Source organism: Calonectris borealis, chromosome 15 (genome assembly GCF_964195595.1).
Source record: "Calonectris borealis chromosome 15, bCalBor7.hap1.2, whole genome shotgun sequence".
Taxonomy (NCBI): domain Eukaryota; kingdom Metazoa; phylum Chordata; class Aves; order Procellariiformes; family Procellariidae; genus Calonectris; species Calonectris borealis.
Genome location: NC_134326.1, coordinates 21,894,842 through 21,911,317, shown reverse-complemented (window position 1 = coordinate 21,911,317; position 16,476 = coordinate 21,894,842). Strand labels below are relative to the sequence as shown.

General features: G+C 36.0%; 1 protein-coding gene across 10 annotated transcripts in view; it reads left to right on the top strand.

The window, feature by feature from the left end:
* Positions 1 to 16,476, top strand: part of FAM13B (family with sequence similarity 13 member B) — a 54,314-nt gene that overhangs the window by 24,797 nt on the left and 13,041 nt on the right. For 6 of the 10 annotated variants that reach the window (XM_075164656.1, XM_075164648.1, XM_075164650.1 and 3 more), the window contains 9 exons: positions 3,148 to 3,189; positions 4,193 to 4,348; positions 6,405 to 6,540; positions 6,777 to 6,800; positions 10,375 to 10,442; positions 11,188 to 11,242; positions 11,644 to 11,791; positions 14,378 to 14,443; positions 15,524 to 15,734. In XM_075164656.1, the coding sequence (XP_075020757.1) occupies positions 3,148 to 3,189; positions 4,193 to 4,348; positions 6,405 to 6,540; positions 6,777 to 6,800; positions 10,375 to 10,442; positions 11,188 to 11,242; positions 11,644 to 11,791; positions 14,378 to 14,443; positions 15,524 to 15,734 (906 nt within the window). The remainder of the gene's footprint in view (positions 1 to 3,147; positions 3,190 to 4,192; positions 4,349 to 6,404; positions 6,541 to 6,776; positions 6,801 to 10,374; positions 10,443 to 11,187; positions 11,243 to 11,643; positions 11,792 to 14,377; positions 14,444 to 15,523; positions 15,735 to 16,476) is intronic. The other 4 variants (XM_075164658.1, XM_075164652.1, XM_075164655.1 and 1 more) reach the window with 1 other exon arrangement.

Below are 16,476 nucleotides of genomic sequence, written 5' to 3'. Positions count from 1 at the left end.
TGCTCATTTGGGATAGCAAAAATAATCAGAATGGCCTGTAAAGTTCTGCTGCACAGGTAAATATATGAAAGGAAAATGTTGCTTTGATATGACTGCAAATAAGACTTTTTTAAACTTTAAAATTATGTGAGATTAAATGTATTTTGGAGATATTGTGAAATGAAATAATGTCTCAACTAATTTTTTTTAACGAGAAATAAGAATCTGTGTACAGTCAGTAAATTACCAAGAAAAACTTTGAAATGTTTTGTCTCTAGTTAATGTATTTTTCTATCTCAAGGTATGTTTTTACCGGGACTTTTTATGGGTAGGGAGTCAGTGCAAAAGAGATTCTCGGGAGTGGGTTAGCATTATGAAACAAAGATGTTTACCTTTCTGTGTCTTGCTGTGTCATGCTGCGTTAAGGCTCTGTGTAGCAGTATAAATTACAGCTTTTAAAAAGTATCGTTGAACTGTGGTGCATCTGTTTGGAAGTTGTAATGTATCTTCAGCTAAGAGCAATTGACACATTTCTTTCAAAAAGTGCTTAATTGCTGAAGTGATTAGATGAAGACGTAGTAAGAGGATTCTTCAGGCTTTGCAATACTGCTGATTTATGCACATCTTTTGCTGAGTACCTCTAATGCATCTGAAGGTGTTTAATAAAAGCACTGGTGAACGATCCTACGCTGGGGGCTGAAGGTTATGCAGTAAGATGGAAAATTTTATTGTGAACCATGTCTGAAATCTTTTGGATTCTTTGGAGATGAGTTTGATTCTCCCCACTCTTGACACAGTTCCTCATTGTCTCAAGTGGTAGAATAAAAGGATTCCAGGTCATCACAGTTTCCTATAAATAGTATTTGTACTTTGTGCCCTTGACTGAATTTTTTTTCTCTTTTTTACAACTAGAGTGTTGCAGTGTTCTGTGCTCCGATTGCCTTCCCCCCCACCCCCCCAATTTGTCCTAGGAGTGACTGTTTTAATAGTAAATTGATTTCAAGGTATACAATTATGTATTAGTACTTTTAAAACATAAGCATACCTTTTATAATGCAGCTTTTGTAGAACTTACTGAAAATACTGAGATGGAATACTTAAAACTACGTTTTTAATCTTTTGAAATCTTACTAGTTTTTTCACTGAGATTCTTGCTCATGCTCCTCCTCTGTCTTGTTCATGAAGCTGAACTGATTCACAGCTTCATGTCTTCACTTTTTTAATTTCAAGTATTGTCAAAAGAAAACGTGTTTATCAGAAAACTTACTTTGTACAAGTAGTAGGGCTATGCTGAACTTCTATGCACAGAAATATCAATTGAATGTAAATATCTTAAGTTGTAAACTTTTTCTTACCATTTCTTTGTTTGAAAGAAAAAAACGAAGTGCCCACGTGTTCATCCTCAGTTGTTTGATCCAGCAGCTTTGAAAGAAGTGGCTACAAGATCTGGCTTCTATGTCAGGTGTTTTAATTTTCAAAAGCTACGTGGCCATATCTATTTTGAAATAGTAGTTTAGAGCTCCCTGTTCTGTCAAAGCATTTGGAATAGATCTGCTTTGGTTTTTCACCTAGGCAAACAAACACACAAATCATAAAATGAGCTTGATTCAAAATCAAGTTTCCATTAAAAAAAAAGGAAAAAAAAAAAAGAGAGAAAGAAAAGAAGTTAAAAACAACTGTGAGCACCTGCTTGTTCAGTTGTTACATGGCAGTGTTTAAATACAGTGCACTCTTGCTATTGGCCCAGTACAAGTTGTCTAAGGCAAAAGGGTATAATTATTTTTAAATAAATACTTTAACCACTTTCCTTATCAGCTAGTGTTTAATTGGAAGTCCTTTATTGGTTGTGTTTCATCTACTTAGAGGAAGTCTGCTTGAGGTGGTCTAATTATCTTACCTCTTTGGTGGTGGAACTACTAATAAACTTGATGAGGTCTAACCTCAAGATACTCCTTGCTGTATTAAAACTATTCTTGGGTAAGCAGAGAGACTGTCTACATTTTTTAACACAAACAAGACTAGTTATCAGTCAAAACTATCTTGCAGAGGTAATAGCTCTTCAGTTCTCCAGTGGTGTAGCAAGCTCCCTCGTATTTCAGAGTTTACTTTAGATGTTCATGAAAATAATGTTTAAAATCAACTTTGGCTGCCAACAGTGTTGTTGCATGGCAAATAGTAACTAAAATTTTGATTTTGAGCTTTTTGAGCTTAGTTACATATAATAATAAGAAAAAGCATTTGCTTACCTCCCTCTCCACCTTCTAGTTGAAATGAAGTTAGGTTTTTTTTTCTGAATAAGATACGTAAGTTGCAACTCATTGCTGTTTACAGTAGTTTTCTTCTTTTATTTCATTCTTAGCATATTTCCCATCACTTTGTCTAAAATTTAAGTATTAAGTATTTAATGCTTAAATATTTAAATATTAAGTATTTATAATAAGAGAATTTTGATCATATTAATGGAAAATTTTAGAGGGACCACATACACGAGTTAACTTACTTGTGTTAGTTACACTGATTTCCACCCTTCCATCCCCCCAGGAGTTTAATATTCTAGGCTGAAGTAGCTTGTGCTAGGAGATTTCCGAACGCTTTACAAATGGCTAGCTCATGTCTCAAAACCTCTGGAAGGTACCTGCCTTGCACTTGAAATGTAGCTGTCCTTGGAGAGCACTGCAGATCTGTTGAACGTTGCAGAATAAAATTACGCAACAGTCTGACAGGCAGGGAGGAATCTCTATGAATTGCAGCAGTGGGGGAAAGCAGAGTAATTTGGAAGTTGCTTTAGGCAGCAAGGTTAAAATCTGCATTGTTAAGCAAGGTGTCAGGAAATCTTTGGAGACTAAGTGATTAGTATTTCCCATGGGAAAGACCATACATCTGAAAGCTTATAGCTGCATAATATACTGAGTATTGACTCTTGAGAGGCAGAAATCTGCATTGTTCTTCTACAACTTTCTGTCTCATGATGACATTCTTTAAGATTTCTTTATCTAAATAATAAAGGGGCTGCAAATCAGTGTTTTCTTTACATATTTATTTTACTTCTATTAGCCGCATTTCATGCAGTCCTTAAGTATTTTCTAAGTTGCTTTCTGTTGACTTCAAGACTTTTATTTAGTGTGATAAGTTTTTGCATTACATTAACTTATTTCTTCTTTATTGCAGTGCTCATATCTCTCCCATTAGTATCTTGCCAGCCTCTGCAGAGTAAGTATAATGAAAATATGTTTGAATTGTGCTGTTACTAGAACATGCATAGAAGATATGTCTTCTTTCAAGAAAAAGAAATGCAGTAGGTTTGGTGATTACAGTTATGAATTAAGATACTCTAGTGTGAAGTATTTCACTTACAGCATTTAACACCAATGCAGGAAAAACCTAATGTGTGTCAGTGTTGTTGACTCTAGGAGCATGAGAGCACAGTATGGTAGAATCTAGGTTCCAAAACACTTCGGTTTTATACTTAGATAGATCAGAAGTGTTTGACTTTAAAATTATGATAGCTTTCACACTGTATTTTTAGCACCACTCCTAGTTGTTAATGTTGAGTACAGTTCAGTGGAATTGCATATACAAATGTGGAAGAAAAATAAACGCACAATTCCAGAATTAAAAATGGGCTAAAATAGTTTAAGATTCTTACGGGAGGATTTTTTATAGGCCTAATCGCTTATTTTGGATGAGCTAGCTAAGAAGCACTCAACAGAGTAGTCTGTTTTTGAAGAATGTTGTTCTTTTCTTGATGTGTCTTTTGGGTATATCCTGTGTCCTTCATCAGGTACTTGCTCGTTGTCTCTGCTACTTGTGGGCTCTTGCCTTTTAAGATGCAGCCCTGTTCAGGAAGGGTTACAACCAGCTGTGCTGAAGTGGTACCTGCTCCAGGGTTACAGGATTTTACTGTCACATTAATGTATTAGGCTTTTATAAGTTTTTGTGTATAGTTATTTTAAAAACCACTTACTGTAATGTGTTGATTACTCTTAAAATACTGTTAATAAACTTCATAATACTTCATGTAAATCTTACGAAATAAAAGATAGTAGGTGCAGTAATTTCCAGTGCTTTTTTGGAAAAGTTAGTCTCTTCTTGCCTTGAAGTACTTGTCATCAAAGATTCCTGTCGTGTGTAAAGTTTCTTATCTCTGCCTTTCTGCATAGTTGGTCAATGCAAAAGGAGTTCTCAACACGAATTTTGTCTTTTTTCTTTTTAGCATTTTAGAAAGAACAATTAGAGCAGCTGTGGAACAGCACCTTTTTGACCTGCAGAGCAGCTTAGATAACGATCTTAAACATATACAGCAACACAGACTGGGCTGTATCAATGAAGCAAAAAATCCCAGCGGGGATGAGGAAGGATCTAACAACCAGTAAGATTTTTTTTTTTGTATCTGTAATGAATTCCCTAGGATTGTATATCTTAACTCTTCCAAAACAAACCATGCCAGTTCCCCACCTCAACCCAAACAAAAATTATGACTTGCTATTAACTTCAATTTATCTCATGTGTTAAACCAAATCAGCTTCCATCAGTTGCCAGTAATCAACAGCCCTTGAAGCAAATATTTTAAATTGATCTTATAGCTAAAAATGTTGTGAAGTATAACTGCTTCACTACTGAATTCTGTGCAAGTGGCACAAAACTTAAATTTACCCCAGTGCTTTCATTCTCATCTCACTGATGTTACTTATGTCACAGTTTCACCATACGAAAGTAGGTGCCGTTTCAGTTTCTTTACCCTATCTTTCCATGTCAACATAGCTATTTTACTGCTCTGGCTGCCAGTGTCAACAAACCAGCTAAAAATAGAGAGAATGAGCACTCTGAGTTTATTTGCATAGAGTTTCAGCCTCACTTGATCAGCTTTTATTTTTATTATAAATCTTGCCAGGTTATGGGTGTAGTGATTGCCATGGCAGCATTGAGAAGTTGGTACGTTTTGGTGCTTTAATAAAAAAAAATGGTCATGATTAATACCCAAACTCCAAAAATGTGTAGTTAACTAAGACTTCAATACCTAAATTCCTTCGTGGCTCAGAGCCTGAAATACATGAAGTATTCAGAGACTCGAATGTTGTTTTCTAAATTGTTCAGTCTTTACTGTTTTTAAAATTCTTATCTGTGACCAGAGGTCAGACTAAAGTTAGCAGTTGATCGTAAAAGTAATAATCATTGCTGGTAATGATCAATTAAAACTGAGTTTTAGTGTTAGAGATTTAATGTCTTTGAAGTAATTTCTGAGTAAGTGAGTAATCGCCTGAAAGACCTGTTGTAGCTGAATTCCTCCAGTTACAGCGTAAGTGCTTTAAAGGCTGGCTGACTCACAGCCAGCAGAAGCTAAAAGTACTATCACTGCAGGTTTGAAACCGATATACTTTTCTGGCACAGTGACTATTTCAAATGCTTCTGATCATCGTTCCACTGTGGATTAACCGTAATAGAGGATACATGATAGCATTCTTGAAAGAGGTCGTCTGGGTCCTTTAAAGCAATGCTGCCAGCAGACTATGCACAAGGCAAATACACAGTTAAATGAGTAACTAAAAAATGAAGTGATGCAGTCCAATTTTTTTAGAACTAACTTAAAATAATTGCCAGAATTAAGAAAAAGGAGTTAATATGTTAATTTCTGAACCATCCTGTTTAGTATCTATATATCTGATAGAGGAGGAACATGTTTAAAAGTAGTTTGGAATTCTTTGTGAGCGAGGAGAAGGCAGGCAAGGAAGTCAAAGGCTTATGATGAATTACAGAATCATGTGGTAACAGAGATGGTGGCATGTAAAGAATATATGGACGTAAATATAAGTTAGTTTTATAATCTGGTTGTACTGTTACAAGCCTTAAGTGGAATTCTAGGAAGATTAAATGTTAGAAATAATGGGATTTCTCACTGGAGGGGAACATAGTGATACTAACTGTAAACTAGCTGGCTTCAGTATTGAGAGGAGTGTAGCCACAGCAACTTCATCGGGTTGCGGTAGTTTCAATATGTCATTGCTTCTGGCTGTTGGCACTTTTATTCCTTAGGTCAGCATAGTAAGTGGTGGATGTATGCCTGACCCTTAATACAAGAATCAAATAAATAAATTTTAATATGTCTATCATGTACTGTTGTAGAAAACCTCAGAAGTATATATAAACTACATAAATAGTATATGTAAGTATATATACTTATATGTAAGTGTGTATATATAAAAAAGTATATATAAACTACATACATAAATTTGCCTACAAGTGATTGAAGTTGTAGATATTACCAGTATCTTTGATCAGAATAACTTTGTTGGGGGAAAAAACCAACCAACCAACCAAAAACCAACCCTGATATTTGATACTGTTTAAGGAAAAAAAAAAAGTGGTGTGTTTTTTCCTTTTAAAGGTGGAACAACAGGTTGCTAAAGTCTTTCTGTTCTTATCTTTAGGAATGATGTTATTGAAGATAATGACACTGGTAGCAGTGAGAACACAGGAGACTGCTCTGAAGTATTGGTTTGCACTGATTTAGACAGTGAAGCTATGAAACATGGTACTGTAACTGAGGAAGAAGAAAGCGTTCAGGTGAGAGGAAGAGCCTCCTGTATATGAAAATCATAAGTTGCTGTGACTTTAGCAAAGTGCTTTAGAGATCCAAGTTTTCCTAATAGCTCTGATGTAGCCTTACATGGCGCTGTTGCTCTGTGCAGTTAATTGCCTTCTCTGCTGTGCACGTTTCGTAGACACGTAGAGAGAGAGTTGTGTACTTCGGTGCAACTTGTTTGGACCCTGACTACTGTTTTTCTATTGGTCTTTCACAGGTACCAGCACTTCCTTCTGCTCAGGTAAGTCAATGTATCAACAAGCATAGCACTGGTTAGAATAGCATCTGTGTTAGTAAAGGCTTCCTGAGGAGCAGAAGATCTAGAGCTGTGATTGTAGCATAGCCCACAGTTAGTCACACCTTTTACTGTATCAAGAAAGGGTAGAAGCAGCAGTCACCTTGAGACTGCAGCCTCTTGACTACGCTTGCGCTAGGAAGGTGTGGTTTTGTAATTAGCTAATTACACCCTTTTCTCACTGTTTCCAGCTTCTTCTGTAGTAAGCATAGATGTCCCGTTCTTTTCAACACATCTTCATCTCCTTTCTAGTTGAAAGAGGTTCTGTTACTTCTCCTTAGACCTCTTTGCTTAGATATTTGACTTCTGCTGTGCTGATAGCTTGTGTCCCTCCATACTGATGTGTTCACTTAGAATTCTCACACTTGAGGTGTTCAGCAAAAGAAAAATGAAAGAAAATTAGACTTGTGGCCTCCTGAAGAGGTTCAACACTTAATATTGTCATCTTGAAAAGTATCAGGATTGACCATTTGTATTCCAAAGCAGAAAAATCTGTCCAGAGTGCTGCATGAGCACATATTAGGATGTGATGCTAACATGCTTGTAAAAATAAAATACTTTGCCGTATTTTACTTTTTAAAAACGGTTTTGCTCAGAAAATACAATGTTCATGATACTTGAAGTTGCTGTTAAAGTTCAGAAAGCAACTGAAAATGTAAACAACAAACCACAGGATAATCAGGTGTCATAGATTTAATCTTGGCTTTGCTTTTATATATTATGCTTGAATTGAACAGCTTCATGTCACCGAAAGAAGCAAGTATTGTATACAGTTTGAATGGAAGCACAGTATTGTAGCAACTGTAAATGTTGAAATAATTGTTTGCCCTATACAACAAACATGCCTCAGCTTTGCTTTGAGCTGCAAATTATTATATCTTCACTTACAATGAAATCTAAAGGTTTGTAGTATGTATGGCCTGAATTTGTAACGATGGCCTGAACTGTACCAGCATTTTTTGTTAGCAAGCAGACATCAGTCTCTCATTCAGGGTATGTTTATCTGATGAAGCAATGCTGTAAAATATATGCTGACAAACATGAAATAAAGTATAACAGTAATATGCAAGAGAATATAGTTTCTACCACTTTCTATGAAATAGCACATAGGCAGCTGTCAAATACGCACTTCTAATGAAAAATTCAAATCTATAATTCCTTATTTATTTGGTAAAACTTCTGTTGTCATAAATCTAAATGATGAATTCTGTGGGTAGAGAGGTTTGCTATACATGTGTAGAGAACTTTCTACAGTGGTTTTTAGCTTCTTGCCTGTGAGTCCATAAATCTTTCTGAGGGTTTCCTGAAAGATAACTAGATAAGCAAACCTATTGTTAGTAGACTTAAATTAACTAGAAGAATTTAATGGGTCTGTGAACTTGAAAAGATAGAAGTGGATGCCTTAGCATAGTGAAACTGTGAGTCTTGTCTGGAATCGATGTTTTTATTAAAACAAAATGTTGCCGTAGCACTTTTCACTATTCTAATGTATTCTTCTCCTAGCCTTCTGTTTGTTTCCATGGATCCCAAATGACTCTTTTGAATCACCCAACAAGCCAAATTTTTCAATTGTTCCAGCTAAACTACCATATTGTTTTCAAATGCCATTCTGTGAATTAAAATTTCACAGAATGTATTGATTGTCCAGGTTCTTTCCTGATGCATTAGTACCAAATCTTGTTACAAAAGAATTACTAGATTGTTATCCTATAGCGCAAAATACACAAAAAATGGTATTGCAACTAGATGATACTTTATCCAGTTCAGGTGAATACTATGTTTGCAAGAACTCTGTTGAAAGTACAGGGGTAGAGTTCCATATTTCTGCCATAAGTCTTTTTCTGACTGGCTATTTTAAGCCGCCTTTTATTTGTAGTATTTGTTCTAGGTTTTCAGTCTTTGACAATGAAAGCCTTCAGAAGCAATAGAGAGCGAGTTTCTCATGTTAACTCCTAACACTTTGCTTCGTCCTGACTTCCTACTTAAAATATATGCTGAGCTTTAGAAATCAAACCTCAGAAAATACAAATGTAAATGGAGAAACAAAAATTGCAAATTTGTGGGTTTTCATGCATTTTATGCAGTTTCAATGGTTTCAAAGAACAGCTCAGAAATGAGAACTACAGGTCACATGAAGTATGTGCACTTTGGAGTTCCAAGTGCGTTACTGTGCTAAGAATATAAAGGGGAACATGATGCTTGGGAGTGCACCGTCATATGTAGATGCACTTTTGTTGTCATACCTGTTGTCATTCTTGGCCTCTGTCGCTTTTTGATACATTTCTGTCCATTGATACCAGTGGTAAGGCGGCATTCTGGGATGAAGTTTTGTTTTTTCGATGTTAGTTTCTACCTTCTTGTTAATACACCATTTCAAATGTTATTGGAGAATTGTATCTTTCGGAGAGATGTTAAAGGGAAATATACTGATTCTTCTGTATGAAAGGGTTTGCGAGGGGCATGTAGGGTTGTAGGAAACGAAAGATGTGCATGTGAGCTCTCCTTTGGGTCTGAAATGGAAACCGAAGCAGCTGTTTCCACAACTACAATAAGTGTGGCTATGCAAGACTTGCACAGCTTGTCTCCAGGATGGAAATTATCTGCTGGAGTATGACAAATGCACTGTAATTAAAAATTGTTTCCCCAAATTGGAATTTGACTTGAGGACTGAAATGATCTTAACAGAATAATGGAGCTTTGTCTGATAAGGGTGAATATTACTGTCAGCAGTGTAAAACTGGCAACTGTTACGTATTTTTGACCTCTCCAGGTAACTTGATTTTATATTCAGACATTTTAAAGATCATTTGTGAGAACTTCTTGAAGTCTGAAACCAGATGTAATCTGGTCTTTTAAAATGACATATTTTCTATTTCAAATTTCTTACATTCCCCCAGATAAGAAACTTTTTGAAGAAATCAAGTACTGGGCTTTGGTGTAAATGCTTAAAGTAGTCAGTGTTCCTGTGCCAACTTTTAGTGAAAATGTTGACATGTATTCATCTGAACTTGTTTTGTGAGATGGTGTCATAGAAATGCCAGCATTTCTTTATCCTCTTCTAGTTCTGTTGCCGCTTTATTTAGTAACAGGGATTAGTAGCTCCTTTTAGAAAGTCTGTCAGACTTGTTTCATTTCATATATGCTGAGCACAAGTCTACATCCAGCTCAGTTATTTTTGAGACTAGGATATACTTACTGCCATGATTTTAGTCACCCCCGAACTTCATGCTATGATTGACAATTTGCAGTAGAACTGTTGGTGTTAACATTTAAAAGCAATGATAAAAAATGATTTGAAGATGAAAAGTCATTGTCTGTCTTCTAGTGATTAGAACACCTGGTTACTGGCCTTACTTTAGATGTAAAAATATCGCATGGTTAAAAAGTATGATTTCCACCCCCACACAAAAAGCTGTGCTTCTAGTTCTTGAGAGTTTTTTGTGGTCGCTGATGATTACAGAAATGTTTTCAGCTGAGAATGCTATTACCAAATCTTTCTAAACATACTTTTTGCCAACAGACTGCAGACGTATTATTAAAACCATGTGATAAAGGTGAAGATGTTGATGGCGAAAATAATAGTGAAAGGTATGTATTTTTCTTTTGTCACTTACACAGCAGAACATATAACTTCAGTTTTGAAAAGTGAGTGTATCGAACTGATGATTTGTGACAATACAGTATACCATAAGGGAGGTGAAACCAAACATAAAACTTTTCACATGTGAAAACAGAGAGGATAAGGTGGAATTACCTTTTTATGGTGATGATATAAAAGGCATGGAACTTTATGCACTTAAAAGAGAAAATGAGTACAAGCCTATATGAAATATATAATGTTTTTTTTGTGAACAAGCCTATGTTCTGGGCAAGAGAAATAGAAGAAAAAGTTACTTTCTTTAAAATATTTTGGCATATTTTATTGCTCTTAATGATTGAAGAATTGATGCTGGTAATAGTGACTAGCCAGAAAACTTTAAGTTCAATTGCGGTTTGAGTTCAGCACTGATTGAAATTTCAATTTGAGTTTTAAAATATTTACCCCCAGTTTGAGAATAAAGGTCTGAGCTGTTTTTATTTCCAACTTGGTTCAAGTCCAGTTGTTGTTTACATGCTTCAGCTTGAAATTCTGTGTGAAGAACAAAGCGGGGGGGGGGGAGCAATGTAACCTTTGCTCCCCAGGATTTTAATTATCACTTAAGGAAATACATTGCATATCTGCTAAAACTGGATTAGGGTATGTAAGAATAAAATGTAAAAAGAATGTATAGTATTTACTGTCCCTTAAGAACTTGTATTTAAAATGATAACTAGGTCTATATCTTCTTTTTAGGCAAAATAGTATATTGCTTGGTGGCAATGATAGAATATCTTCAGAGATGTTTCTGGTAAGATTACAATTTCATTTATATACAGATACGCAGCATCTTATAAACTTAAATGAAATACAGATATGAAGAAAACCAATAAATTTAGCTTTTAACATCTTACATTGGTTGACTTGCTGCAGGGTTTGCAAAACTTCTGTTAAAGATCTCATCATCCCGCTTCACAGAAACTTTCGGTAGCAGAGCAAGCTTGTACTTATGCATCTCATGTAAGGAATGTTTTGTAATGCAAATAATTGACTACTGCTGAGGGGGAAGCTTGTTTATAATTCCTTGAGTTAGGAAAGAAGAATTTTTTTTTTCTTCAGAAAATTTCCGGAAGTGCTGGAACTGGCACTGATTAGGTACCTTCCAGTTGCTAAATAATAATAAAATTGTTCTGTTATGTTATTTGAATACAGGATTCAAGTAGCAAGACTTGTGATCTTAATGCAAATACTGATTCAGAGGTGTCAGGGGATGGCAACGTTAATGTTTCTGAGGAAGCTCTGGGTGCCCAAGTACCACGTCTAGATCTGAAGAATGTATCTGATGGTGACAAATGGGAAGGTAATTTTCACCCTTTAGCTCACAACATAGTTAGCTAGTAACGAGAAATAGAACATTTGACAAAGTAGAAGAGGCAGACAACTTACGCTTTTTTCTTTAGTTCGATCGGAATAATATGTTCCTATAGACACGGTAAGATCGACCAAGGCATGACATAGGTCCCATCTTGTTTCAGACTATCTGCAACTTAATTAACGACCTTTAAAAAACTGTGAAGAAAAAATAGTCAAAGGAGCAACTAAAGAAAGCAAAAAAAGCCCAAGTTTCATACTGGAGGTTTGGGGGTTTTTTGTTTGGGTTTTTTTTTTTTTTTGAAAAGTGACTTACGGTTCCCAGGACCCCGAGTCTCTCATCCAAGTCCTTAAAAACACTTTCTCTGATTATGTCATACAGTTAATATTCACACTATCTTGTTTGTTTGTTTGTTTTAAATATAAGCTACTGAAGTTCTAATACTAGCTGAATTTGACTTAAAATCACTAAGCTACTAAACGCAGTAATTTGTATTTCATTTATTCTGAAAAATCTGTTGGTTGTTTTGTTTAAAACATCAGGAATGTCAGATGTTGGTTTCCATGTCATTGGACAACTTGAAACAGCTCTAAATTTTCAAATAAAAGTTAAAGTTGCAGATGGATATTATTTCTGTGCCCCTTCTCCCTCCATTGTTTGGATTTTAGAAGAAGCAAAATGTTTGAAACATAGTTTTCTCTCAGACAGGATTCCTTATGTTTGTGACCTTATTCTTTGTGGCCTTCCAGGTTTAGCAAGCCCCTAAGCTTGTGACTTTACTGAACTTTGTTGCTCAAATGTCTGGCAATAACTGTTTAGTCTGTTCTACTTGTGTAAAAACATAACCGCTTTGTAACCAGAGCAAAACACTCTTGTCAATATCTTCTTTTCAAAGTACTTATCTTTTTACGTGTTCCTCATATCTTGTTTCCTCTGCCTAGTGTTGATATTCTGAATCATCACACCTTAAAAAATGCAAGTGATATAGTTTGCTAAAATACTGTGAATTGTCACCAACAGTACACTTGTTTCCAATTTTAAAAACTTGCAAATACAACTTGGTAGATACAGTACAGATTTACTACGCAGGGACGAGGTTTTAACTTCCAACAGGCTGTTTCAGGTAACAGCTATTCTTTGAGATGCCTTTATAAATGTCACGGTCAAATATTAGTAAGACACTGGTAACAAAGAGTGACTGCACTTACCTTCTGGTTGCTGTGTTTATAAATATCAGAATTAATGAAGTATACCTGGGATGTATGTAGTTTAACGGTGCAGCATATAGTTGTAGCGTGTCAGCACATAAAGTTTTGTCCTAAAGCTCAGATGGTGATAACTTACTGTTAATTTGTCACCAGTGTTGACTGTTTTCCAAATTAATTGGCTGCATGAATCCATACTTCCCTTTTAACCCTTTTACAAATGATGAGGTTTGCAACTTATGATTGGCTTACTTAGATTTGCTGGTTGGCCTTCTTGAGCCCTAGCAAACTGTGCATTCCGAGTATGTCATGTCATGTAGAAGTTGATTTGCAGGCATCCGAAGGCACTGAGTCCAGATTTTCATTCTTGTGGCCCAAGTTAATAACTTTGTCTAAAATTAAAAAAAAAAAAAAGAAAATCCTGCTTATGTTCTCAGTGTTTACTTACATTAATTGCTTACTTGCACATTACATTTTGTGGCATCCTCTGTTTGTGTTAATCTGACTTAATACGTATTCTCAGAAGGTTTGTGGCTTCCCTTTTCATTATTTCCTTAAATCTGCTCATAAAAGTTGCTTTGGTTTTACTTACCCAAATAGCTTTATGACCCTTACTTTGAAAAGAAAGTAGCATATCTGTATGTAAATTTATATCATAAGCTTCTTGGTAGTAAAATCATGGTATTTTGCAAGAGGTGTTATTTCATTGCAAAGTGTTTTAACTCTGGCTATTCTTCGGTCCTGTTTAGAATGGTTATTAGGATCTCAGCCTTCCAAGGCACTGCAAGTCCCTGTGGCATTCCACTGAAGTAGATTGGCTGTGTAAAGAAATCTATACTAGTCCAAATCCTGTTACAAGATTTGGGTTATTAAAGCCTATGTGATAGAAAACTTACAGGCCTGTGACCAGCAGAGTTCTTGAAAATGAACATCAAATGCTTGCTGGCTTAAGGCAAAAATGCAGATCAGTTAATTTATAATTCTGAGTGGTTTTTTTCTGCATTTGTCCTGCTTTTTGGAAATTATCACCATCTCTATTCACAAGCTGTGAGCAAAAACATATTTAGAACTCGTCTTTTGTTAATGTGAGGATGCATGAGACTCCTATTAAACTACAATAAGTCTTTACTTTTCCTGTGTCAGTTCTTTGTAAACCTTTTCAGTAAAAAGTTCAAATTTGCCAAGGGACTGAGCATCCTTACCTGCCACTGAAATTGCTTGGAAGCTGAGAGTGCTCAGGGCCTGGCCCAAAAGATGGGATGTTTTTCCCTGGTACTGTATCTTCCTGCTTTACATGTTATGTATAGTTTGTTCTGACTGTGCTGTGTGTTCACTTTAGTATTTTTGCCATTCTTTTTCATTTTATTAGCGCCATGCCCTATCACTTTTCCCCTCATTGATTTCAAAACAATGCATCTGCAGAGAGAAGGGGAGGGTAAGTATGGTTCGCCATACGTTCAGTTATCTGCCTTTTGATAGTTTATGGTTTGCTTTCTAACTAACCCTTCACCTGCTGTCCCTTATATATTGGGAATGTTCTGATCTGCAATTTTTTTGTTTACTTTTTTGTAAAAGGTCCCCTTCTTGTATCTTGTACTGTGTAAACAGGCAAGATTATAGCTTAAAAACAAAATTAAAAATCCCAATAATCCTTAGTAAATGTACAATGGAAAGCAGGTACAAGGGTTATTTTTTTAAAGATTACTTTGTGGGTTTTATTGTTGTTCTGCACACTTTGAACCCAGTTTTCAAATTTCTCATTTGAACTGGAAAATATAGGCAACTCTCTGAAAGGAAAAGAGGGGGTGGGATTTTAAATAAAAGTGCTTGGAAGGCCATGTCAGCTTTTTGTTAGACAGCAAGAAAACCATATCTGAGAATTGTAAGGGATGTTAGCAACTAACTTTTTATAGGGATTTAAAAAAATTGATTGTTTTGGAATCCCCTGCCTGAAAGAAATCACCTTCCACAAATTAAGAAATCTCTTTTTCTCAGTGGTGTCAAGAGGGATTTAAACTTAAAAACCCAACAACAATCCTTTAAAAAGACTTAAGCAAATGGGTATTGTACCTAAAAAGGTATTGGCAGGCTTACCTTCTTCAAAACCAAGAGGACAGTCTTTCAAAGTACATGCGTAAGGTATGAAAATTAATTTCCACAGCAAAATATTGCAATGGACAATAAGTATGTTCTTCTAACTTTGGATTTCTGATACATAAATAAGGCTCTTTTACACTGTTGAACTGTTCAGAAATGCATACTCCCAACATACACTTTGAAAAAGGGATCCTAGTGTGCATACTTCATTTCAGTACCTTTTTCTTTCAATTTTTATATGACAGAATTTGTAGCTTTCTGATGTATTTCAATGTTTTTATTCACTCTGTGTATGACACCACATCCTTTATAGCACACAAGACTAAGCATTGGGTACGCATTTTTGTTTCCTTTTGACTCTTGTTTATAATTCTGTTAACAGAAAAGTACCATTTTGTGTCCCTTTTCTATCTTCTAGATCCGTTTCCTGCTTTCAAATCTTGGCAGGAGGACAGTGAATCTGGAGAAGCTCAGCTTTCCCCGCAGGCTGGAAGGATGACTAATCATCCGTTGGAAGAGGACTGTCATCCGATATTGTCACATCGTAGTTTGGATTTTGGGCAAAGCCAACGTTTCTTACATGATCCAGAAACGTTAGATTCTTCATCCAAAGCACTTTCTTTTGTTAGGTATTTATTTTAATGCAATTTGGTGGGTGTTGGCACAGGAGATATTACTGCCAGTGTGAAAATACAGCTGTTTAAAAACCTTGTGGGTTTTCACAATATGAATTAATTGAAGACCAAGGTCAAATGTAGCATTATATGGCCATTTGGCTGTTCTGCCTGCCCAAGAACTGCCGTAGTGAGTCAGACCAGCGTTTCGTCTAGGATGGTATCGTGTCTCTCAAAGTGGGCACTGGCAGATGCTGAAGGAAGGAGTATAAAAACAGGGCAAGCTTGCACAGATTTCCCTGGCATTTGGTCAGGGCTTCTGACAACCTGCTATAATGGCACTTTCTGGGCTGAAGATAGTATTTATATCCTTTGTTTACCAGTCTTGACTGGACTGCTGGTCTATGATTTTATGTAAGTTTTGGCCTTTTTTTTTTAATTTTCCTCAGTAGTATGAGTGTCATGTTGCATAATTTTGGATTTGTTTTGCATAGCGTCTTATCCACTCCCAGTAGGGAGAGCCGGGTTATACAAATCATTGCAACTGAAGTGTGCAGTAATGGTCTGGGCAGATTCTTCATTTGGGCTGTGGAAAGCCTTCATTCAGAAGGTTTATAGGAAAGTATCGGCTGTTAGAGGGAGAGGCGTGGGATAGCAGTACTGTGAAGAGGTCGGATTCTTAATGCGGGCCTTCTCATGCAGATTTAGAGGGTTGAGCTTGTTTAACCCATGAAAGGAGAGTTGTAACTAAACAAGC